The sequence below is a fragment of the Rousettus aegyptiacus genome, unplaced genomic scaffold (assembly GCF_014176215.1).
Source record: "Rousettus aegyptiacus isolate mRouAeg1 unplaced genomic scaffold, mRouAeg1.p scaffold_m13_p_17, whole genome shotgun sequence".
Taxonomy (NCBI): Eukaryota; Metazoa; Chordata; class Mammalia; order Chiroptera; family Pteropodidae; genus Rousettus; species Rousettus aegyptiacus.
The window spans coordinates 36251802-36278794 of NW_023416292.1; the positions used below are offsets into that span (position 1 = coordinate 36251802).

Below are 26993 nucleotides of genomic sequence, written 5' to 3' on the forward strand. Positions count from 1 at the left end.
TTCAGCCTTCACCTGTGAGATTATTTTGTACTTTTATTACTTATGTAGGCATTCATAAATATTATTTATACTGCCTGCACGTTTTACCTACATAATCATTTAGAGAGAAATGACACAATTCACATTTGTTTTTTTTGGTAATTTTCAAGATGAATCTCTGGTTGTATATATAGTTATAGTTCATTATTTTAATTGTTCTAGATAATACCAATATAGAGTACAGCATATTTTGCTTATCTAGTCTTCCTTCCTTCGTTCCAAGAAAGCACATACACTTGGATCTGTGTGATTCTGAGTGGTTATTCCTGAAAGCACGGTCAGCATTTTATGATGGAAAACGCTCTGGGTGCACTTCCACTGAGGTTCATCGGGGAGAGCACATTGGCGTCCCAGAGGGATCCTGACTGACTGGTGTTGGGCCCATGGAGACGATCAGATTAAACAGGGAAGGGAATGTCCCTTCTTCTGGGAGACCAGCCTTCGGGTGTGTCCACCAGATCATCACAGCCTTCAGATCAGCTCTGGGAGGGGGTTGTGTCTGTCACACGGTCCAGATGAGCCTGCCCCGCCCCCTCACACCTCAAACTTGACCCAGGTGGCAACGTGATCAGAGCAGTTGGCTTGGTCAGGAGTGCCCCGTGCCACTTGATGACAAGTGTGCTCCTGTCATCCTTTCTGAATTAAGTGCCTCCCTGGGAATGGTGTCTAGAGCTCGTGGGAGTGGCCTGTGGGAGCCTGATCTCCTAAACCTTTGATTGCCAGAGGAAATTGTGAAATTGCATCCAGAGGACGAACTCAGAGCAATAAATTGTATTTTTTTCTTACCTGAAAGCCATTTGCTGATACATATTTTTTGCCTTTTCCCCATCCCTTATTAGGATTTTTTTATTTTTTATTTTTTATTTATTTTTTTACGCCTACAGCAAGCACCTGGTCTTCCTAGGTGGTCTCCCATCCAGGTACTAACCAGGCCTGACCTCCCCCATTTAGTTTTTGGCCTTGGCATGACCGTAGGTTTGTGGTAGCTCCGAGAGGTACTGGACTCTGGCCCTGGTCAATGAAGCTGCCACCTGTGGCTGCTCAGTACAGGTTTGTTGATATATAAGATGATGATCTGTGTGATCTTGGAACCATTCCTGAACCTCTCTGTTCTTCGGTTCATTTGGAAAATAAGAGGATTAGAGCGACATTCTTTTAGATTTCTTCCAGCTCTAAAAGTTTCATGATATTTCTTCTTTTGTACACTTTTCTATACTTTCCAAATTATATATAATGAGAATATGTTACTTTACAAATTTGAGTTACCAAGTTGAGGTTCTGACTCAAACAGGAAAAAATAAATGAGTTAAAAGAAGAAAGCATGCAGCCTAAATATCTAAGAGCACCCACAGGCAGAACCATGTAGCCTTGGAGTGAAGTTTCTAAGTGACAGATTTTATAGTGCTGGAAGATTTGCAGAATCAGGAGTAGAGATGAGATTGTATAAGCCAGGTCAGGACGAGACCGTGAAACTGGGAAAGACTACATGTGGCCAGTGTAAGTCAGTTAAGAGATTGACAGTTATTTAATTGAGCACCACCGTGCACTTGGCACTAGATGAGGGCTTTTGCATCAGCTACTTCATTTAGTCCCAACAACCACCTCGTGGAACTGACATGGTTATTTCAATTTTGTATGTGAGAAAACAGGCTCAGGGAAGTAGAGTCAACTTGCTCAAAGTCACACAGGCACGAAATTTTCAAGTCATTATTCATGCATAGTTCATCAGATTCTAAAGCCCATGTTCTTTTTGTTAATACATCACATTACTTCTCTGTTAGGCGAGGAAATAAGTGTGTATGTGCCCTATAGGAGAGACCAGGAGTTTGGAGGGATTGCTCCTAGTCAAGCTGTATCCTAAACAAATAGTGCCCTGACTATCGATAGACGGCGCTTGAATTTCATTCCAGATAGCCTATCTTCTTAAAAGAAGCACTTTGCTGTTTCACAAACGATTTTCATTAGCATCTCTGTCAGTCAGGGGTCTTATTAGTTATTAGCCACAGAAACACTCTGGCTGATTTAAATGGAAAAGGAGGTAACTTAAAGCACACAGAGAGGTCACAGAATGTCGGGGGGACCTTAGAATCAGGCAGCCAGGAATGGTGCCTAGAAATCACACCACCGAATTTGGCTGAGGGTGAGAGTTGGCCAGGGGTACTGTCCTTGCCACTTGATATTTGTCCCGAATTCCAGCCGCAGCTGCTGGAACCATGATTTAGATAGTGCCACCAGTTGCCATAGTAGTGTGTCTACATGCCATGACTTTTCATTTTGCTAACTTCCCAGTTAAAGTCAGGGCAGAAAGAAGGTCCTGAGCCCAGACGATAGCTGGAGTGGAAGCCGGGATGTGAATATGGGACATTTTTATTTTTAGAGTGGGAGGTGGGCTCTTCCTCCTAACATAGACAAACTCCAAATATAGAAAGGTGATTCTGGCACACAGCAGACAAAGAGTGACAGACACTGTAACATCCAATCATATGTAATATAATTTATGGTGTAGAATTTCTCCTCATTTTTATGATTAGAAAACTGAGATGAAAATTTTCATTCCCTCGGGCTAGACACTGGCATTCTCTCTTATTCATCTTCTGGAATCAATTAGCACCAAGTCCTACTGATGCTTATAAATTAGACTCAGGTCTGCTACTTCCTCTGTTGATGGACGCATAACCCCAGTCTGGGTCTTTAAGACCTAGAGGTTGGATTTTCTCAATACTATCTTTCCTTTGTCTCTCCAATACCAGTTTCTTTTCTTGGATCTCTCCTGAAAATTGCTGCCAGGGTACTTCTTTGTAAGCACTGTTTCATCATGCTTCTTCATTGCTCAGAATTGTTATGGTTAACTGTTGCCTGATTCAGAAGTCAGTGGCCTTTAATAAGTGATAAGCTGATTTGGGTCATTGACGATTTGGATTCCATTAGTGGCTGATGAAAGAGACTATCAAGAAGTTTGCCGTCTCCTGCCTAGAGTTTGAACCCTGTTCTTTAATGTATGAATTCTGCCTTTTCTTGAGTGTAGTTTGTTTCTCCTTTTCCATGTGGGAAAAAGTCCAGTGATATTTCAGACTTCCTTATTGAGCTTTCTTTCTTTGATACTTAAATATTTATAATCTGCACTTCATAGTTTATTATTTAGTGGCATTTTATAATTTCATTAAGTTTTTTTTTTTAATTTGCATATTCTTATGTCCCTCCCTGAGCCCTTCCAGACCCTAAGGGTGTGGAGAACCATGACATGTGTTTATCTTGTTTATGGTGTTAGATCTCTAACAGGTTCTTGGTTGATGATTAATCGAATGGGAAATATGTAACCTTGGGTATAGATTTCTAGTTAGTTTTATATTTTTTAATGATATTGGAGGAAAGGAATCTGATTTAACAGTTCTGATCAGTCATTGCTTGCGCTGCTGAGCCCTATACACTTTATCCTCCATATAGAAATGAATGCTGTTGCATCCATTAAAAATAGCCCTGTGTCCATGACCTGAACCACAGCCGTTCACACGTGACATTGACCGGGTGCATGCCGTTAATTCCGCTCCTACTCTTTGGAAAACAGTGTAAGAAGTATGGCAAAAGTATAACTGTTATCAGGTTCTTTTAGGTAATTAAAAGTGACGGACATCCATGTGACACATGTAGGAGTTGGGATACTTTTCCTCATGTCTGTTATAGGATTCCCATTTCACGTGTATCTTTGGAGCATCTCTCTGCTGGAATCGTTACTCATGCACGGAGCCTGTCTATGCACAAGAGCATCATTCTTGCCAGCAGCTTCTGGCAGAATTGTAATTTCATGTATTCAACTGTGATGCTTCAGTAACTTCCGGCCAGCCAGAACTTGTAGACCTGTGCCTCCCTCTAAACTTCTATTAATGATGTTATTTTAATATTTTTTAATCTTAATACACTAAGAACATGTGATTTTGTTTAATTTTCTGTTTGCCCTTATAGAAGTTGTTATTATCTCCTCCCAAACACAGCAAAATGTCCAGTGTCAGAGAGGGTGATGACGGCTTCTCTAATTGGCAAGTGTTTTGAGGCAAAGCACAGCCTTGTTGATTTGTCCACTCATAGAAAACGATGTGAGCATATGACTTCCTTTCAAGTTGCAACTTGAAAATTTTTAAAACAGAACAAAAAATTTCAGCCCATAGTATCTGTGCATTATTCTTGTTACATAGGAACCCCTTCTAAAAGTCCAAAGGGCACTTCTCAGAGGAGTCCCCGTCAATGTGTTAACAACCATTCGCATTTCTTCTTGAACTTGTCCTTTTCCATTTTTCTTTATGGTTGTAGTAGTTTTCATATCGATTTTAAAGAATTGCTTGGATATTAAAAAAGTAATCTTTTTCTCTTTAATGTGTTTGATTTTGTTTATGATTATTTTGCTATATAATAGTTTTATATTTTTATGAATTCTAATCTGTTGATTATGATTTTTCCCATGATGAGATTTTTTTTTTACCTTATAATAAATGTTTTTGAAAAATCTTTAACAACCTAGAATTTCTCCAGTATACATACAGTGAGGAAGTAATTCAGTTTTTTTGCAAATATAATCATATTCACGTATCTTGTATTTATGCCTGGCCAGATTTTTCTTTGGTTTGCCTTTCTAGGCGAGGCTTTTCCAAAATGTCATCCTATTTTTAAATAAAATGTCAGCTGACTTCTTCACTTATACAGGGCAGTTTTCCCTCTCAGTATCACAGCCTGTGTGTAAGACATAGAATGAGTCTTGGATATCACTTGACACGATGCTTTCATTGCTTTCAATGAGTTTGTTTACTTTCCAAACAGCTTAAGAATGACTAAGACCTTGTTTCCTGAGCATGGAATGACACTTATCAAGGAAAAAAAACCCCAAACCTTGTCCATTTTATTTCTTTCGGCTTCTCTATGTGGCCTTCAGTGTCTGTCTTAGAAGAAAATTAAGTTGTCTGTTAATTCAGATCACACTCATGAGTGAGGAAAGGACTTTTCAAAGCCGAATTAGATAACATGTTCCTGGAATGAAAAGACCTTGTGAGAATACTATCTCTTAATCTCATTTCCTGTTTCTTAAAATGACTTTTTGACTTTTTAAATGTTTTCCTTTCTTTTCCTTCTGATTTTCTTCTGTCTTGGTCCTCCAGGCCGCCTTTCCCCCGTTGTCCATCTTCTTCCCCTGATGTCTGGGCCTTTGCCCAATGTGCCTGTTTTTCACAATTTGACTGCCGTCTTCTTGCTGTTCATTGTGGGATGATCTCAGGACATCCTGGATGAAAGGAAAAAATGTGTTTGGAGCCTTGCTGTAACATGATTACCTATTTGGTGGTTATGTTTGGACGGAAAGATAAAATTGTTCAGCCGCAGCACTGAGTGGAAAAGTACCCCGTGGATTTACTAACTGAAAAAGCCCAAATCATAAGAAAAACCCTTTTAGTCTTGTCATATAAATATAATGATTCAGGAAACATTCAAATGAGATTATATTTTATGAATTTTCATGAAATAATAAAATTTCCTTGGGTTATGCCAATTTAAAAACATCGTCTTTTCTTGACTAATAGATGAAAATAGAGTATGTGAAATTGAAAGTATGAGTTGCTCAGTTCCCTGTGTGAGACCTTCATCCTCTTCTGGGTCTGAGAAGAAAGGCCGTGGCCCCTGCCGCCCCTGTCTGTGTATTTCTCTTCTGTCCTCCTCACCTGGTGGTGGCTCTGACTGGGTAGGAAGAGGCGTGAGTTCCCCAGGAAGAGCAGGAATGTCTGAGTGACCCGGGCCACCTACCTCTGTGGCTGTACCCGAGAGCTGGAGCTCAGGTTTGGGCTTGAGAATCGCAGCCCAAGCAGTCCCCGGTGGAGTCTGACAGTCTTTAGGGTTTGCAGCTTATTGGCAGGATTTTTGTCACCTTTTTCTTGTGTGGCAAAATGTTTGTTAAAGGGAGAGAAATCATTTCAGAAAATATGGTCTTTATAAAAATATAAATTTCTAGAAACATTTTGTAATGGAAAAGGTGTTCTTTCTACTACTATGCCACGTCATTTTCTAGTCACAAGAAATTGTGCTGTAGAGCGGCCACCCTTAGACCTTTCTAGCTGTGTTTCTCCAGGAAATTCAAATCATTAAAAACCTTATAAGTAATTTTCTGTACGATCATGTACAAAAGTAAGAAATGTGTTTTGTGAATTATTTCTCTGATTCTCAATTGCATAATATTTGGGTTATTTGGGAAAGAACTGTAACCTGAATGTAAATTTGGTGTTTTAAGGTATGGGATAAAATGGGGTCGTCTGTGAAAACGGATTGTGATCTGCACTAATTGCACGGGTCGAGTGCCATTGTAGGCTGAGTTTTCTGTTATTGTTTTGGAATGTTGCTTAAATATCTCCTCCCCTTTTAAAATACATTTTGAATGTATGATTCTGGTGCCCTCCCCTAATTTATAAGCTCCTTGGTTTATAGATTTTTTTTCCCTCATAATATCTAGAATGGGGTCCTGCACACTACAAATACTCATAAAAAAAAAAAAAACTCGTGATTTGAGTTGACTATAAATTACAGATGTAGTTAGGATCCCAGAATCCAGACAATCCTGTGCCAATTCAAGTAAACTATCCAAGGACTGAAAACCTGATACTGACCCAGCAATGCTCTTTTCTCCTTAGAAATGTGATCTCCCTTCTTGGATGTGTTAAATATTTTATTCATTCCATGTTTTTTTTTCCCCCCCATTGGGAGTTAGATAATGTTGATTTCCCAGACTCTTGGGTTATGTCTAATTATAGTAACCCCAACACATTGCCGAATTGGCGGTAGTAGACAAAGGAAACCATCAAGCAATAGTTCTAAGAAGGGAACTGTAAGGCTTTGCTTATTTTTCAGTTGCCAAGAATAACACAAGAATTGCTTTAAGGGGGAGAAAATTACAAGGGCACCTGAGAATACTTCATAAGGATCAAAGGCACAATCTGATAAGACAACAGTGCCTGTCCCCCAGGGCAGGTTTCATTCAGCCTTGCGTGAGCAGTTTGGAATAGCTTATTTGTGGGGAAGTTATAGATATAAAAAGAATCCTTCACAGGTTAGCAGTGTACGTAGGAACTTAAAAAATGTTCATGCCCTTTGGCCCAGAAACCTCACTTCTAGAACCTTACCGTCAGGAAATAAGACACATGGACAAATATTTAGATACAAAAGTCATTCTTGTCATTGTTTATAGTTGTGATAAGTTGGGGGAAAACCTCATATATTCACCAATAAGGTAATGATGAAATGTATTATAGCCTCTTAATCCGTAGAATACCGTGAGATTGAAATTGAAAGTGTAGCCCTAAAAAATAATTTTACATTGAAAAAAAGTCTGCTTTGGGTCATTGGGGCAACATCCGAGATTAAAACAGATCTAGAGTCTCTCATGTCCTGTGTCATAGTGTTTTGGAAGTGAGGATGACTCGTGGGGGCAGCTGGTCATTAATGGGGCTTTGGATGATGAAGTGTCCTCATCGCGAGGTTTGAGAGCCAAGGCCGAAAGTGACCTCCAGTTTAATTAAAGTGATAGACTGTTTCTTAGTTTTTATACTTAGTATAATTGTTTTCCCAGGAGTCATGAAAAAAATACATGCCAATGAAAATATTATATTGTCAGAATATAATGCTAAGTGTTTTAAAAGCAATTTGAAAAAGGGTATGGCTTTTTGGAATTTTGCTGTTTTGTGCACATTCAGCGCCTTTGTCTTGTCTTTTCTAATCACTTTTCATTAAAAGCATTCTCAGGCCTAGTCTGTCCTTGTCGTTCATATTTGTGATTCCTGTGTTTGGTAATGACCTTGTTCATGAGCATTTCCTAAGCATTAACATTACTTAACCCAGATGTATGCCACGTTTCTATTAAAAATGGAAAATTTAGCATCAACATTTTAAGAAATTCTATGTCAGCTAAGACTCCGAGGACATTGTTAAAATATCTCTATTTTGAGACCTAATTAAATATGTATGTTGAAAGCATTTTTCTAAAGAAGCATTCGGATTCTGAAATCAATCATCATCGTTCGAGGTTGTGAAAATAGCCAAAATTATGTCTTGCCTGATCACCAGAGCACTATATTTCTGTAAATTATTAAATCCTAACACTTGCTTCTTATTTGTCAGTATATAAGTTTCTTTAAGGGAACAGTAACATTGCTCAGTTTCTGTTCCCGCTGATCTGGGACCTGGATGCTGAAATACATTGCCACATACGCTACAAAAGAGGACAGAGAAAGTCCAACAAGCATTTTCCATTGCTTTTAAAGAAACATTGCTTTAAAGTTGGGTTACATTTAATGCTTCTTCAAGAAAAATCTAAAGTCCAAGGATTTATGTGGATTGCTTAGAACCTTTTTGGTCTCAGGCATTTGCAGAGCTTAGACAGGTAGGAGTGTGAAGAATGGTGGGGCTGGGCTGTCATGCCAGCTGTGCAACCCTAGAGGGCGCCCTTTGCAGGGATTTGCTGTGTGCTTAATGTAAGAGACCAAGTGCCGGGATCTTATTTGGGCCACCATGATCCTGCCCTCTCTTCTGGCTTGTTTCTTAGAGGAGCAGGGTTATTATGTGGAATCAAATTGGTGCTACAAAATCAAGTCCCATACGACTCTCTTTAAAAGTCCTGTTTCAATATATGAGCAGAAGATAAATCAGATTGGCTTTTAAAATAGGGATTAGTAGTGGCCTCAATTATATAAGGAGAGAAGCAGCAGAGTTAAGTTCTAAACATGGAGTCCAACTGCAACAAGACAGTTGCTGTAGCTTCTAGCCCTCCCCTTTCAAGTACCTGTTGGAATAAAATATTCAAAAAAGGATTAAGAAGAAAACTTTAGCATTTCCACTGAAATCTTTCTTGGAAAAGGAATCTGATTTGAAATGATCATTTTTATACCTACAAACCAAGAGTTTCAGTGGCTTTAAAGCAGTTCTCTTTTGGGCCTGGATAACGAGCACTGGAAAATAAAATCCACAGCTCACCATTATGTTTGTGGTTATATCTGTCAGGTTGGCTCTCAGGGTTAGAATGAGTGAAACCCCATTTGGAGAAAAAAAATACATTGGGACTGCTTTTTCATGCTTTAGCATGTAGGCTTTAAATAAGAAAAATTAGTATTTTCACAGCAAGAAAAATCGTGCCAAATATTCCAAAGTGTGTTTTTACCCTCAAGGGCTGAAAATAGTAATAAGTCATTACTGGTAAAAAGTAAGTTACTATATGAATTTACATGTTAGTCTGTATTTATGCCAGACAATCTTCCCCCACCTTTTTGTGGTGATTTGGTTTACACTTAGTTCAGTTACCATTCTAAAGAATTTAGATATGAAAAAATTAAATAGAGAACTTTGGAAGTTATAATATTCGTATTACTTCAATTTCTAGATTTTTTTCAAGCTGACAGGTCATGACATCTTTTTCTTTTTTCAATGAGTGAACACCAAAAACAGACAAAGCAAATAAAGAATCAGGAGATTTCTCACCATTAATTGATTTTTCAACATATGCCAATGTATTTTATAAGGTACAAATATGACATACAGTAAAATTCAAAACTTACATAGCTAAATAAAAAGTACCCTTTCAAAGTACTATAGTTATCTCGAGAAACAGTAAGGTTACTACTCTCAAAGAATTTTTGGTACTCTTATCTCTACATGTGTAATCCCATTTTTGATCAGCTTTGTGTTCATCAATTTTAAGTTCTGGGCTTCTGATAATATTTTATTAGAACTAAAGACTGGCTCCATAGAGCAATAAAGAAAAAGTTTGAAAACCATTTCTGTTTGTGGTACGTTTCTGACAGCATCTTTGTATTAAAAACAAAACAAAAGAAAAATATCCTCTTCCGAGTAAAAGTTTATGTACATGCATTAGCAAAACTGCAACCAGTATAGAAATAAAGGAACACAAAAGCGACATTCCATAGCCGTTTCACTTCCTGGATAGCCACTGTTGTTGACAGTCCAGCGTATGCCCTTGGATATCCTGTTTTCGGGCTCTTCAGGCAGCCACTGGGCGGGAGATCGGGAGGGAAGCATGGGAGTAGGGGGCCACCTTGGGCAGTAGCCAGGTCTGAGGGTGCCCCTTCCTGTTTCCGTGCAGGCCTCTTCCTCTGTGCAGAGCAGTGAGAAGGCAAGAGACCTCCTCCAACAACCTGACTGTTAGCAGGTGGAATCAGAGTAAAAGCTTTAAAATGCATTCCTTAGCATTTTCTTTTGGTGGTTTTGTGTTCCTTCCATAAGACTGTGTACGTCAATTGGACCAGTATAGAGTTACTTTTCATTACTTTTCATCAAGAACTCATCTAGATTAAAAGGGGGAAAGCCGAAAGGGAACAAAATTTAAAATTATGCTTTTGCATTAATCTCTCCATGACTTATTGCTCTACATCATCGTTTCTCAAAGTGCGGTCCCCACGCTGACAATGTCAGTGACGTCTGAGAACTTGTTGGAAATGCAAATTCTCAGGCTCCATCCTAGACCTACTGAGTTGGGAACTGTAGGTGAGGCCCAGCAACCTGTGTTTTAGCAAGCTCTCCAGGTGAAACCAATACAGGGTAAAATCTGGGAATTACTGCTCGATATAAAAGCAAAGGCTTAAAAATTGTCTTAACTGGCTATTTCCTTTCTCTCATTCTCCACTTCCTTTTACCCCAACCTCGACGCTATGGTATTATGGATACGTAACATTTTTTTCTAAGTGCTGTGTTCCTTTTCCATCTGGTCTTTTTCTATCTCGAATGTCGTTCACCATTATTGTCCTTGTGACACATCTCTCTGCATCCTTAAAAATATATCCCACTCTAACTCACTGGAAGAGCAGCCCTGACCCATAGATCCAGGTGGTCTTGACACTTGTACTTTTTGGAGCCCCGTGAATACCTCATTCATAGCATTTCACATTTGGCTGCGGTGTTTTGTTTATACATCTCTCTCTTTTCCACATTCTTGAGACCTCCTTAAGGAGGGGACTGCATCTCACGCTTTTTTTTTTTTTTTTTAATTGACACCTAGTGGAATGTATGGCATGGGTAGGTGCTCACTAAATATTTATTAAGTGAAAGGAGAAGTGAAAGCTAACAAAATAGTAACTTTTCCATGATTCAGAATTTACGAAAGGGTAAAATGGCATTATAAGAAAGCTAAAGTGACAGGTGTGAATTTCACTGACTGTTAGAGGAATCACCGAGTTTGTGGTTTCTCACACAATTTGACACTGTTTCCTACTGTGTGAAATTGGCACGATGCCTACCTCACAGGTCTCGGTAGAGTTCCTGACACACAGTTAGCTCTGAGAAATGGTAACTGACAGTAATCATATTAAAATTAGTACCTTCTGGCACAGTGATCATGGGACTTTCATTATCCTACCTTGAAGTTAAACTGTATATTTTTCGCTTAATCTTTTAAAGTTATTTTACTCGTCAGAACCAAAACGCAGATAAACTGGATTTAATTAAACTATTTAATATTTTGAGGAGAAGATAAGAAAAGCGATTCAACAGTATTGGTGGCAAAAATATTTTAGTCAGTATGCACTTATCACAAAGGTTCTTATATAGTAAATCTGTATAAATAAACTTATGGCTTTTGTTTTCTCACAAACAACAATATGTGTGTATTTTCTGAACCTCATTTGTCAGGCTACTACAAAAATTATTGACTCTGCCGTCCGTGATTCCCAGGAATTTGTTTTGTGAAGTATTTTTTTTTTAACGTGCAAACGTAATGTTGCTTTCCTAAAAATCTTTTATCCTTATTTAGTCCCCAAACAGATTCATATGGTTTTACAAATGGCCGATGGTCAAAAAGATCATGCACGTCATATATTGAGGGAATCTAATATTATTACATTTTAGTAGAAGCAAATATAGACTTTTTCCACTAAATCGTTTGCATCAGCTTATAGAACATGTATGGACAGTCCAGTACACTGACACCAGTATACACATCTTATTTCTAAGAGAGCTGATCTCTAAAAAAAATGGGCGACAAGATTGTGCCATGGTTGTCTTGCTGTTAGGGGCCAGGCGTGTGGCCGCGTAGTTGGGTAGAGGAGAGGTTAGAGACCCAGCTAGCCCATCGTTTTGGAGACGAGTGCCTGGGGCTCAGAGCAACCACGTGGTCTGCCCACGGTCTCGCAGCAAGTCCTGGCTGGAGCCAGAATCAGAATCTCTGTGCAGCTCCATGCTGGTGGCATGACGTTTTCAGGCAGTCATATCGATGAAGACCTTTTGTAGGAGCCACTTTGATATACCGAAGCCGGGGACTTTTCGACGTGACTTGAAAAGGATAGCAAGGAGCGTCTCTGTTTTGTTGTTGTTTTAACTCAGGCATCTAGGTACTCCATTCTTGAACTTTTATCCCACAAGAGTTAGGGTTCGACGGGATGGGAAGAATGAGGTAGGGACTAGTGTGCGGATCAGGGCTTCGATGGGGTCAGGATGGCCTTTCTGTTCAGTGCTTCCCAATAAGCACAGCTCTTTGACCCGCCCTTAGTTAGATGGGGTAAAGCTGGTCAAATATGTGGAGACAGAAATAAATCTAACTATGGGAGGCGAACACACAGTGTAAATATACATATGCCTTACTGTTAAAGTGTACAGCTGAAACTTATTGGATTTCATTAACCAATGTCACCATTAAACAAACAAACAAACAAACAAACCCTGCTGCTTTGAAACATCCAATTCAAAATGTCTCTTTGGACAAATCCTAAAGACCGGAATGTTAACTTCATCGAGGGATCTTTGTGTCAGCTTGGTTTTCTTCCCTCTATAGTATAACTCCTTCTGTGACTTATGTAAATTTTTATAACTAGATATAAATGTTTGAGTCTGGGCTGTCACTATAAGGACTTATCCTCTTAATCCAATTTGTTATCACATATTCTCAGGGGGAAATAAAAGATCATCTAAAATTTTAAAACCTCTTAACTATGTCATATTTCGAAAAGGTATTTATTTATTGGGAGTGTTTAAGACAGAAGATCAAAAAAATAAAATACAACAGTATCAAAACAGAGATGTCATATTATTATTGGGCCACAATTTACCAGAAGCCGATGTAAGGTAGGCCCAACCTACTTCTCTCTGTCCAAGGAATTTTATTACTTAATGTGGCATCAGGGTTTTTGACATATCTCAGTGAAGGATGCCATCACGGCAGGGGTTTAAAGGGGTTTAAATTTACTAAATTATTTAGACATGAGTTACCTTGTCGATTATATCTATATACAAATATTTTCTATTTTTATTAATTTATTTTTTATGGTAACATTGGTTAATGAAATCCGATAAGTTTCAGCTGTACATTCTAACAGTAAGGCATATATATATTTACACTGTGTGTTCTCCTTTCACAGTTGGATTTCTTTCTATCACCACACATTTGACCCCCCTTACTCCACCTATCTCCCCCATCCCCCTACTCTCTCGGTACCACTGGTCTATTGAAAACATTCTCTTATTCAGGAGTTCTTTTCTATTCTCAGAGAACGCTGGAGGCAGATCCGTTCGGCAGGTGAAGCCGAGCGCTGTCCGGCTCCCAGACAGTGTGCGTTTGACGTCTTCCTTGTCTACATCCGTTTTCAGAGGTTGGCTGGAAAGAGTGTCAGAGAAATAGCTTCCAAAGAGGGGCTCGAGGCCTCTCAAATAACTCTGATGAAAAATTTGCACTTTAGTGACTCTATTTCTCCCTCTCGTTTTGTCTTAGAAGGAAACTGTGCCCATTCTCCCCAGGTGAAATTCTTCATCTGTGGTTCAGCTGGAAAAAAGTGTCAGATGCAAGACTGTCGGAGAAAAATTGAGACTAGGACCATTCGAGTGAGGCACCACATGCTCACTGCAGTCATTTTGCTCATCGAGCTCCGTTATTCTCTCTGTACCAGTTCTTGATAAATACGAGACCCTAAGGGAAATTCAGATCAGCCTGGATTCACCACATACTCTCAAAGGAGCTAACTGCTGACAAGTCCTCTTGCTCATGGCAAAATACCCAAAAGGAAGTCTGCCGGGTCTCGTAAGGTAGAAATTCCTTTCAAGGTGTTAAAGGTCACAGGTAAGAGTTCTAAAGCAGCAGATATTGTTACACTGCTTCAAAAATAGTCCTTTAGGTCGTTCAACTAAAGCTACTCCACAAGGGAAAATCAGCAAACACTTGGAATGAAAGCGAGAAGGGATCTCAAAATGAAATTAACAAAAATAAAAGTTGATATTCAGCTTTTTTCTTAAATCATAATACAAGTGAATTTGAAAAAGCTGATTAAATCCAGCATAATTTAGGTGGAAAGGAAAACAATATATCATGATTATGCATTGTCCTCAGCAAAGGCTGAAAAGTAGAGAAGAAAGAAGGAACTATGAATTGAACAAATTTCCATAAAAACTTTATTTTATTAGTACTGCTCCATGTGCAGACACACACGCACGCACACACACACACACACACACACACACACACACACGGTTGCAAATCCCTCAGTAGGACACCAGGCTGCTTCTGGGCCAGCCTGCATTTGTGGGTCCAGCCTGACACAGGTTCAGGTCAGCAGCCCTGCTGTGAGGTATCCCTGTCCCATGGATCCCTGAGATTCTTGACAGTCCTGGCTCCGCTCTTTCAAATGTTGTCACTCAGAGTTGTCTTTGGTCCCCACTGGAACAGAATCACATTTCTAAGTAATGCCTCGATTTAATCCTCTGCCTAATACATCTTCACGGGGATGATCAGATTTCCTGACTCTGCTTCGGCAAGACCTGCTCCCCTGGGCTTTGGTGCGTCCCGTCGTGCGCGAGTGGGGTCGATCTCTTGTTCATGACGCTTGTTGCGTTCATGTCCTCTGCCGTCTCCCAGCTTCAGCTCGTAGTCAGCCAGCGCAGAGCTAGGCTTTTGTCAGAACAACTTCCTAGGTTCAGGCCCCTCCCCCTGAACCATCTGGTGCAGCCACCTCTTACCATACAGCCTGTGGACGCTGCTTTGTGCGACAGCTCAAACACCGCTGCCAGCTCCCCACGCTGTGGACGGGGAAGGCCGGCCTCTGAGCCCCGCACGTCACACTGCCCGCCTCCAGCCTCACTCTCCAGCCCCGTTTCATGCTCTTCCGCTGCGAGCCCAAATATTTGCTCCCATCATCAGCTAATGTGTTAGATTAGCAGAGGGTGAGAACTTGCCAGAAGGTCTCATGAGGGGAAGCGTTAGAATGGAGGCTTTGTGTGCCGTGTTGCCATTCTGTGTGATTCGGGCCCCGTCTTGTCTTTGCTGGGGATCTGGTTTATTCCCACCATACTCTGAGTGCTACCAAGGGTATTTTCTGGACTATCCACCGTGTAGTTGTTAACCACATGTGGCCACTGAGCACTCAGAATTTGCCTCGTCTGAACTATATGAGGTGTACCTATAAAATACACACCGGATTTTGAAGATGTAAAATGTAAAAGTATCATGATTTGCCTCTAGGTGATGTATTGAAATATCATAGATGTATTGAATTAAATAAGATATATGATTAAAATTAATCCCACCAGTTTCTTTTTATTTTTTCTAATGTGGCTTTGCAGAATTTTAAAGTTTCAGTCATGGCTCACAAATTTCTGTCGGCCAGCTCTCGTCTAGAAACTATTTCTCACATAATAATTAGTTTACCTGCTTTTTAGTTGTTCAAGCGTATGTGAAAATGAGCACTCGCAAGCAGTATGATCAAAGCCAGAACAAAGAGATGTCCAAGGGCTGTCGCTTTATTCTCCTAGTCCTGTCGGCAAAGGTGTAATTTCTGTTAGGTGATTTGAAATGTGAGAATAACTTTATCTTCTGTGATCAGTCCCGGGGCGGGGTTAAAGATGGGGCATCTCCAGGTTGGCCAAAAAGGTTCGCGTTCTTCTGGATTGTCAGATCCTATTGTTCTTGCCTTGCCTTTTTCTGTTCTTGTAGCCTGTGACTTCATCCTTTCAAATGGTAATAGCCATATGGGCAGCATTCGGGAATCAGAGGTCTTTGCCAGGGAGTTGCGTGACTTTGAAAGTGAGCCGGGTTTGGGAAATGTGTTGACTTTGAACCAGCTGTGTGATTTGTGGGCCACTTTGAACGTTCATTGTATTTTCCAAGTCCCTTAAGTCACATAGAACTCTCCCGGTCTGCTTCAGATCCCATAAACAACCTCTGCTCCAACTCAGTATGAAAACCTAGGGCGTGTCTGTTTGGAGTGAGCTGTGCGAAAGCCACAGTAGGTTCCCAGTGAGCTGGTGATGATTCTGCTGCAACCTCAGCTGCTCGGCTAGAGTCATCCCGGCATTGGCCAGTGAGCAATCGGTGTTTACCTGCACGGTCCATGATGAAATACCCATCCTTGGCATTGAACATATTAAAATTGCCACGTAATCTTTGTAGATTGTTTCTTTATTCTCCAGATAAAGGCAAGGACTGATTTGCAATTACGATTACATTTTCAAAACTAGAGTATTTCTTTGATAATTGTGTACAAGCCATTGAATTCCTTCCTTCCTTCCTTCCTTCCTTCCTTCCTTCCTTCCTTCCTTCCTTCCTTCCTTCCTTCCTTCCTTCCTTCCCTCCCTCCCTCCCTCCCTCCCTCCCTCCCTCCCTCCTGTCTAGAAAGGCGCCCCGATGTCTACCCAGGTGCCGAAGAGTGAGGTCGTGGGTGGGGGCGGCGGGGCGGGAGACGCAGGTTTGAAGGAAAGGTGCACCCCTGGTGTTTTCAGAGGCAGCATGCGGAGGACCTGGGGACAGTGAGAACACAGTGACATGGGCACGCCTCGCAGGACGAGTGCCTTTCTGTGTGGTTTAGAAAAAATTTACTTAACGACCTCGTCTCTAGGAACCTGAAAAGTATCCATTGTAAACCCAATAAGAAAAATATTATTTGGGAAATGGCAATACAGAAAGTGCCTCAGCAGAGGGCAGGTCAGTCCGCTCAGGAAGAGCAAGCGTTGCCGCTGAGCGCGGAGCCCGCGTGGAGATGGAGGAGTCACGGCCCCGGTTCCCGTCCATCGCCCATCGGGCTCCTGCAGGCGGGGAGGCTGGGGAATTTCCGCTCGCCCTTGGAGATGCAGCCCAAGGTCGCCACTTCTAAAAAGCTGTTTGAATCTCCCCTGTTCTGTCCTTCAGGCCCACGGAGCCAGCAGCCTTGCTCGCTCCTCTGGGCTGCAGATGGGCCTTGCAATACTAGGTCCGTGCTTTCGCCTGTCACCCTTACGGTCTTTCCCAGTAGACGGCGGGATCTGGGGGGCATAGGGAGCGTGTAATGTTCACTTTGTGACCCTCAGCATGCAGACCATTTCAGGTGTGTGCAGCCCGGAGTAGGGGATCGGTGGATGTCCACTGAGTCAGTGCAGGAGACTTACAGGGCGGCGAAGTGAACAGAAGAGAAAGGACCTGGGTTCTGGCACCAGTTCTGCTGTTATCTGTTCCTGGGAAAACTAGTTAATCTTTCTGGACCTTGCTTTTCTCATAGGCAAAGGAGGAAGTTGAGCGAGAATCTAGGAGATCCGTGAATGGTCTTTAAGTGGTTCCTGGATTTCTTGAGACGAGATGCAGAATTGTACATATTTATGTATGTGTGTATTTCAACATACATACATGTATAGCTTTTTTTTTTTTTCTTTTTCCTGAGGAAACGACCACGAGCCTTTGTCATACTCTTACAGGGATCTGTGGCTTAAAATTATTACGAACCACTGAATAAAATGTGGTGGTTCTAGAATTTGTGTATAGCATGGAGTTGGGAGGTAGGGGGGGGGGTGAGGGTGGAGATTCAGCTGAAAGATGTGCCTTCAAATTGTGATTAAATGACAAATTCTAATTATATAGGTTTTTATCTATATTTGGGACAGCAGCGTGTGGAGGTGATAAAAATTGTGGGGAGATGCTCTCTGAGCCCATCTCTTTGACCTGTCACTTCTTAGAGCTCTTTTAAATCTATGTGAGCTGTATGTGATTCTGGTCCTTATTTTGTGTTATCTTCATGAGGTGACTAGGCATGGTACATTAGGACTGTTATTAAAATTCACTTTAGCAAGGTCAAATGCAATTGTTTTAGGCTCTTGTGTGACAAGAGTTAATTTTTTTTTGTTTGAATATTTTTTATTAAACACTAATTACATGGAAGCAGAAAATAAAAAAAAAAAAGGTTTGCCATCCAGAATCTTCAATTTTTAAACGTAGTGCTGTAATTTTGCAAGCCTAGCAACTGTTTGCAGCTGTGAGCAAACACTGGCTGTCGTGTATTAAAAAGAGGTACAACCTAGCTTATTAAAGGTATGTACAGCATTTTGAAAGGTTTCTTTGATACCTTGTGATGAGGTAGACTTTACATTTTATTTTCTGAAGTACTTTGCGAAGATTAAATCTTTGATGATGATGATGATGACAATTAGAAAATAGCAGAAGTATAAAACATTCTTCCATATGCGCTTAATATATATAGATCTATATTGTCTGTCTTTATCACCTATCTTTCTCTTTCTTTCTTTCTTTCTTTCTTTCTTTCTTTCTTTCTTTCTTTCTTTCTTTCTTTCTTCTATCATCTATCTACCTACCTATCAATCATCTGTCTATCTGTCTTGTCTCATTTTATTTTCGTAATGAACTTGAGTGATAGTCGATAATTTTATCTTAATTTTATAGATAGGAGAACTAAGGCATACACTTAACTTCCGTGGTCACCAGCTGGTGAGAGGTGGAGCTGGGATTGGAACCCAGAAAATCCGAGTCTTCAGCTTGAACTCCTAACCAGTCTAGTATATAACTTTGCTAAAGGGAATTTATTGTCCTCTCTAGAGCTTTATTTTGAAATCTCAAAAATAATAAGTATGGACTAATTCTTGCCTTTATGACCATTATCAGGGCCTACACATACTGTCATTTGGACCCTTTTAACCTAAATAGATACTCTACTTTTTGAACAACATGAATTCATTTCCCGTGATTCATAACCTTCTTGATATGGCAGTAATGATTTGTCATCTCTTGCCATACTGCTTTGCTTTGCCCATAGAGGACGTGCTGGGATGTTTTTCAACAGCGTCCTACAGTATTCAATGCAACAACCAGGAGTTTGAGGAAAGATCTGAAACATGTGGCTAGAAATGACACTTAGCTATACAGTGTATCCTAATGGGGGTAATTTACTCTGTGAAATTAGAATTGCAAAGCAAATTAAGATAATGAGTTCCGTTGATCTCCTGGGAGACCTAAGGTGAGCCATGTCGTCAGTCTGAAGCTCCCCATCTGGCGGGGTTTCGGGTTCGGCCTCGTTGTTGTCGGGAGAACCTGGAGTCGGGGCGCGTGAGCTGTGCTGCCCCGGGGTTGCGCCCGACGTGGTGCGCAGACCCTCGGCCCGGTGCTCCGGGCCCCGCACGCCCGCCGACGCCCTCTGCGGCCTGGGCTTTTCCTGCGCGGACGCACGCGACACCTGCCCGAGCCTGTCCTTACTGCGGTGCAGCAGCTTCCGCGTCGCGCCCCGTGGAGGTGCTTTGCCGCTGGGGACCCTTCTCGAGCCGCCAAGCTCGTCTTGCACTTGGGGCTCCAGCCTGCAGCCCCCTGATGGCCCTCGCACGGCCCGGCTCCCTGGAAGGCTCACTCACTTCCCCAGCAGCGCCTCCTGAATCCAGCTCCTTGTTCAGGAATCTTCATGAAAGCTGCTCCACTGGGCCAGGGAGAGGGTTAGGAGGTAAAACGTCAGAACAGGGAATTCAAGGAGGTAAATCCGCAATTAATTAGCACTTTTTGGCAGGCCGAGTGCTGGTCCCCATGGTTCCCTCCTGTTATTCTCTCTGGCCCTGGCTTTCACTGGAGGACTTAGAAATGGCCGTAACATGCCGCTTCTGCACGGATGACTTGTTTTAATTACACATCACATCAACAGCGCGAATGTGTTAGATAAGCAGAGAGAGAGACTTTGCCAGGAGGTCTCATGGAGAGAAGACTTAGAATGAGTAGCTTTATTTGTGTACACTGTTGCCTCTCTGTTTTTGAAAGCTTATTTCATGGTTTTTATATTAAGGGGATGATGAGAACAACTCAAACTAAATAAAAATCATCATTAGGGTAAAAATATTGGATGAGGGGGAGGGGCTTGCCACAATGTATGTTATCTTTAGACTTGAGGAGATAGCTCCTTCTCATACTTAATATTTAATTTTTATAATGGGCCCTGTCTTCAATTATGCATCATTTCCCATTTGTGCCAGGCTGAGCTTTTTACATATCTTTACACATATTATTCCTAATCCTTATAGCAACTTCGCAAGATAAGTGTTAGTCATTCATTTGTTTGAGTAACACATACTTTTTTGTGTTAAGTCGTTGTTATGAACCTGGCTGTGAGCTGGGCGATGGGTCTAGAACAGTGAAGAAACAATTTGATTTTCCGGCCCTTAATAATGTGTTTCTCATTGTTGGATGAGAAAGACGAAGACTCAGGTCATTATAATGCCCTGTTCTTATACACTCTTCAGGGGTGTATAAATCTGTGCACAAATTTTATTATTTATTCTTTTAGAAAAAGTAAGATTATTGAAAGTACATTTTGGAAGGAGACGGGCTGTGCTAAGGACGGCTGCAGCCCTGTGGGATCTGGGGGGTGGAGAGGGGACAGTATGCCCCATGTGGGGAGCGGGTTTCCAGCCAGGAGAGCTGTCACCGTGCAAAAGTTTTTAAGAGCAGTGATCACACCTTTGGATGTAGTCATCCCGTCTAAGACTCTTTCCTGTAGAAACACTTGCACACAATTGCAACGATATCTGGCAAGGATGGTAATGGGGACATAGTTCCAGTAGCAAAATGTTGCAAAAGCTCACGGGTAGGGAGATGGTTGAATCTTTATGTTAGGTACATGCACTGGAGCACTATACAATGTTAAAATGAACAGAGTAGATCTGTGTGTGTTGACACAACTGTGATATATTGGTAAATGACAAAAACTTGTCGTAAAAAAATATTTATAATAGGAACACGTCACCTAAAACAATAATTGTAAGGAAAAGGAAAATAACATTCTGCAAGAGTTACACCAGATTCTTAGCTCTAGTCTGCTTTAGGCAGAAGGTTGTGTGTGTGTGTGTGTGTGTGTGTGTGTGTGTGTGTGCACAACTTCATATATTACCGTATTATTTCAATTTGACAAAATATTTTAAACAGCACATAAAGTTCTAAATAATTTAAAGGTGCCGGGCCAGTGTTATGTCCAGTCCTATGGGGACACAAAGGACCCAGACTGGGGGCGGGAGGTGATCGGAGATGGCTCTGGAAGAGGGACGGCCTGGCGAGCTCAGGACATGGCGGTCAGCTATGTGGAAGGACACAGAGGACGAGAGGGTCCTTCTCGGGAGCATCCCAGAGCCTTTCCAGGGGCGACGTGGGCGCCAGCCACCTCCGTGCTCTGGTGTCTTACCCGGATTGTCCCGAGTTCTCCTTCCCTGGGCCTCCACGGGGCGTCAGCGAGCATTCCTACATTCCTACGTATTCACACGTCGGCCTCTTCTCCATGTCTGCTGCTGCTGTCTCGGTTCAGACATCATATCTCTCACCTGGACAATTGAGAACACCCCCTGGTGAGACGTCTGGTCCTTTGTCTGTTACCCATGTCCTCCTACCCCAGTCTGTTCTTCACTTTGCTGAGTGATCTTCTGAAAATGCAGTTTCGACCCTGCTATCTTTCTTGACCGTTTTCAGTGACCCTTCTTCGTAGACTCTGGGATCGAACCCACCTTTCTAAAGCAGGCATACAGAAGCCCACTCACCTCTTCCTCCTTCCTTACAGAAACATTTATTTTTGTTATCCAGAGTTGTTTTTATTTCTTTACAAATGCCACTGTTCTTATCAAACAAGGGATGGATGTACATAAAGAAAGAAAATGCATGTGATGGGTTTAGTAGTTTCCTAGGAGTTAATGTCCATAATTTCATATAATTAAGAGGTAACCATTTAGAAATTAATTCATTTTAGGGAAAATAATTTCTTACTGTGTTTGGGGACATTTTCTTTTGTAAATATTCTTGAATGGATGTTTCTAATGGCAGGTCAGTCTCCACACAGAAAACTTGAGGATCTGGCATTGATTTGTGTACTTGTCTATTCCAAATCCGGACATACTCCACCTTTACGGAATACACACTGTTCTGAAAACATGACTTTGACTAAACAGTGTTTATTTGCTTTGGCTAAACTTAGAGCTAATGGAGGGACTTGATGTTCAATGAAAGACACAAAACTGCGTGATCATCCTCATATTTGCTGAGACGTGCTGCACATTATCCTTCCATCCTTCTCATCCACTGATTTTGTATCTGTGTTATTTTTCTGTTACTGAACAGTAATGAATAATCCTTTTAAACAAATAGGAGTGGTTTCAGCTTGCTGATGTTCAGAAATGTTTGTGCTTCATAAACTCATTTAGTGCAGAAAAGTAATATAGTGCTGTCTTCTGGCTCCCTCTGGTGGACAATTTTATGAAAAACAACCAAATGGGTGGGGTGAGAAGGTTATGATTAGCTCTGGTTATCTGTAGTAAAAAGAACAGGAAATGCATTCTTATCTTGCAGATGCATGATAAATATTACAGAAAATCTGCTCAAAGGGTAAACTATATTTCCGTTACAATACATGATAGCAATAGTAAAATACCTGGTGATGCTATTTTCCTTGTAATTGAGTAGTGACTCTGCTGGGGCTACAGCGTAAAACAGGATCCGGGGCAGATTTCATCCTCAGCTTTAAAACAGTGCACACCAGCATGAAGCTCCTGTTGGAATTTAACAATGTGGTTAATTTGTGAGATGACATGTTACTCCGCAGATTATTCCAGAACCTTCCCAAAGCCAGACTTTTCATTCGATAATGTATAATTTTGGAATTTTAGCAAATGAAAGTTTTATCTCAAATCAGTTTATTTCGATACATTTACTGTTTGTTCATTTGTAATCGTCTGAATTTACAGATTCCCGAAGGTGCTTTATCTTCGTTATGGGAAATTAATCGATACTGAGTTTTTCCTGGGTGGTTGTATCTTGCTTTCACAGCCAGCGTTCGACAAGGTTAAGCCAGGAAGAAATTGTGTAAAGTTTTTAAATTAAATTTTATTCGTGTGTAATAATTATTTTACGTTCACATTTATTGAGTTCAGCATTTGATAGACATCATTTCCTTCAGTTTTTTTTTTTTTTTTTAGTAACTCCATGAGGCAGTTAGTCGTTGTCATCCACATTTTATAGAGCTGAAAAAGGTGAGCTTAGCTGAAAACTGGTGAGCCAGGCCTAGTCCGGGGCTTCTTCCCCTGGAGCTCTGAGTTCCTCCCCGCATGATAGAGCCGCCTGCAGCAGGCGAGAGGGGAGGACGAGTGTCGCTGATGATCCCTGCCAGACGTCTGCAGACCCCTGGGGGCCTCACTCCTGTGTCTGTCAGTGAACTGAGGAATTAGACGGCTTCTCCCACCCAGAGAGAGAGTTTTGCCTTTTCTCCCTCCCTCCTTTTTTTTCCCCTCATTCTGAATAGGTCTTGTAGTAGAACCTCTCAATTTTTAGTTTTGAGAAGACGAATTCTCTCTTATCATAGAAACAGGTGTCATGAGAAAAGAAGATATTTTAGCTCCTTGATTTCGTCAGACTTTCAAAGAGACGATCTTAGGTATGAAAGCGGGAAGGGAGGGTAGAAGCCGCGAGGCACTAATGGCAGGACTTTGGCAGGGCGCGCTTAGGTTTAGGTCTGAAGATTTCAGAAGATCTCTCTGAAACAGACAGATCGTCAGTCGTAATCTAGGAAATTTTTTTCCCCCAAAACACTCAGAATAAATACATTTTCTTGAAGTTTATATTTATACAGAATAGCTACTACTTATATATTTTGCATGTATTACTTTCTTAGTCCTAAGAAATCAGGGCTAAGTAGTCCTTAGTCCTAATAATCTAATAATTCTTAATAATTTATTATTAGAGGTAGGTAGTATCTAGATGAAAAAGCCGAAGCCCAGAGAAGTTAAGCGAGTTGCCCAAGGTTGTGTGGCTAGAACATGGTAAAGCCAGGATTCGAACCCATGTGGTGCGGGGTCAAGATTTTACTCATCAAACCACTTCGCTCCACAGCAGCGCTGCCCGGTAGGACTGTCCGTGATGGTAGAAATGTCTGATGTCTGCATAAGCTAGTACAGCACCCACCGGCCGCATATGGCTGTTGAGTACCTGACATGTGGCCAGTACAACTAAGGAACTTAATTTTTTGGTTTTTAAATTTCAATCACCTTAGTTTTAAATAGCCTCACGTGGCTCGTGGCTGCTGTTTTCCTGGGTCACTTTCCCGGGTCTTTCAGATTGTGTAGAAGCAGAGATGCGAGACCTTCAGGATTACGTTTTGCTGGACACGGCAAACCAGTGGGTTAGGAATCTTGGAGCCACAAAGTCAAAGAAGGAGAAATTTATGACCCAGGAGTTTATGCTTTTCAGCCACGGCTCTTGCCATTCTTCATCTTTTTGGCATTCGCATATTTACATTTCTGTTCTCATTGTTGACATTAGATTATAAAACTACTATTTTGGAAAAAAATCTCGTCTTTTATGAAGTACAATTCCAATTAACATGTCCCTCTTTTCTCAGGTTATAGAAACATTGTCGCGGCTTTCTCGCACGCCTATAGCCTTGGCCACAGGAATCAGGTGAGCTTGTTTCTCTGTGGTTCGTGTTCAGGGTAATGCTTACTTACGGAATAGTCACTGTCTGCAAAGCACTTTGCACGCAAGGACCACGTCTCATTTATGCAGACTGCCTGGCATGTGAGTGCCCAACACACATTTGAAACCTTTCAAACACCAAGTTGAATAAGACACTTTGGCTAAACATTGTTCTCAGTTTACTGGTGACTGTCACTGATGTGGTTCTGTATTTTTTTTTTTTCCTTAACTCCAAAATTTCTATGTATTCGATTCATGAAGACAAAACACAAATGCTTAAGTAAATAAAGTACTTTAAAATATATTGTGGTAGATTTATTTCCTTTGGACCATAACAAATAGCACAACTTTTAGGAGTTTAAACAATAATCAGACAAATATAAAATGATATCTGTACAGGGCTGTGTATGGAGGGTTTGGTGCTAAACGGAAAACTTGGAAGTGAATTGGTTAAATAAATCATGCAGTCTCCAGGCAGTGGAGTATTATGCAGTCAGTAGCATGGAAATGCAGCTGTGTATGCTGTGTTGGGCTTTCTCTTTTTAAAATACTGCATCCTTCATTGAGATCAGAGAGATAGTGGCATTATTGTAACGCTAAAAATGAAGCCGACCGGCTTAGCTCACATTCACATTCTAAGGGAGAGGACCCAGGCACATCTTATAGGACCGGTCGGCGGTGCTGGGCAGCCCGGCCCCTGGGTACGAAGCACAGGGACCCCGTGAGGATGTCCTTTGGACCCTTTCCTGGAAATGGGCCATGAATTTGGCAGCTTTCTACAGAAGTAGTCTGTAGGCTGGATAAATGTTCAGCGCCTTGTAATTTGGTCTTTAATATGATTTTCTCTCTATGTCAGTATATATTTTGTCGTTATAGGTAAGCAGCAGATTTAAAAATAGCATGATTCCATATTTGTGTATTTATATATTTTTTGGTTCTAGAAGGATACATATCAGAAGAAATTTTTTTCTTTTTAATTATTATTATCTGTATTTTCATTTTTTTTCCTACAGTGGACTCGTATTGGTATATGAGCATAAATTTCTTTTAAAAAAGATTTTGAAACTTTGGGATTTCTCACACATTTAAATTTATTTGAAAAATATAAGTTTTTCCATTGTCTTAAGTATTAAATTGATCCATAAACCAAGGTGAAAATATGCTTTTCAATATAATAAAAATGATTTAGTACTTATTTGTTATTTTGATGAATCCTCTTGTTTTTATGAAGCATGTAATGAATGTTGGCTGCATGTAAAGAAAGAGTAAAACTTTTGATAATTAGTGTGATTTTTTAAACATAAATTTAGAGCATTGTGTTGGTGTTATAAAAAATTTTCATAGTAGCAAGAGGCAAAAAAGGAAGCCAATGGCTGGGAATGAGGGATAATTTAAAAGGATTTTCTTTGAACAAGGGACAGAGAAAATACCCCACTTTCCCTGAGGGTCTGGTTGACTCATTTGTCCAATAAATGAAGATAAAAATATAACCTAAAGGCCTTAGAGTCTGAGTAGAAAAGTATATCGGAGTCAGTAATCATATATAAAGGACAACGGCATTCTTGTCTTCTGATAATTTTCATCTCTCCTGGTGGAACTCGAGTCATGCAGGAATGATTGTCGCCCAATGATCTGTCAGTTAGATTAGAATCCACAAGTGAAAAGAGCTGGTACTGAAGGCGGGGCGGCTCTTTCTCTGCGGGTTCTCCGCGGTGGGCCCGACCGAGGCGAGCCTGCAGGTGTCTGGCTGGTGGGAGATGGGCCAAGCACATGGGCTTTTCCACGACTGCTCACAGACTGTGGCGACCAGCAGAACTGCTGCTGACGATTTGGGAGCAGGTGCCTTCGCCTCCTTGGGGGACCCCAGACACCGTACTGGATAGACAGGGACTGATCCAACCCCACTGACAGCAGAGGAGCTTGTGCATTTAATGCCAGGTGAGCGCCCAGGCTGAATGTTTCTTATTCACCCCCTTTTTTTCCTCTTCCCTCCTAGGCCCTTCCCAACAGAAGAAAGCGTTAATGATGAAGACATCTACAAAGGCCTTCCGGATTTGATAGAGTATGTCGAGCATCTCCAGCAAAACCTTTACATCCTTCGTGGGTTTTAACTGTGGATGTTAAGATAGCTCTCTAAAGGGGGACAGTGGCTTAATGATTAAGACATGGAAGAGTTAACCTCAAACTCGTAATGGAAAGCTTCACAGGAAAATGTCCTTCCACTGGCTTTTGGCTTCTGTCGTGTGTCCCGCATTGTGCAAATGACAAC

The 26993-nt window shown here is 41.1% G+C and overlaps 1 protein-coding gene across 2 annotated transcripts in view; it reads left to right on the top strand.

The window, feature by feature from the left end:
- The window catches only part of VAV3 (vav guanine nucleotide exchange factor 3), a 293077-nt gene that overhangs the window by 102600 nt on the left and 163484 nt on the right, over nucleotides 1–26993 (top strand). For both annotated transcript variants that reach the window (XM_016159794.2, XM_016159795.2), the window contains exons 3-4: nucleotides 24651–24709; nucleotides 26721–26786. In XM_016159794.2, the coding sequence (XP_016015280.1) occupies nucleotides 24651–24709; nucleotides 26721–26786 (125 nt within the window). The remainder of the gene's footprint in view (nucleotides 1–24650; nucleotides 24710–26720; nucleotides 26787–26993) is intronic.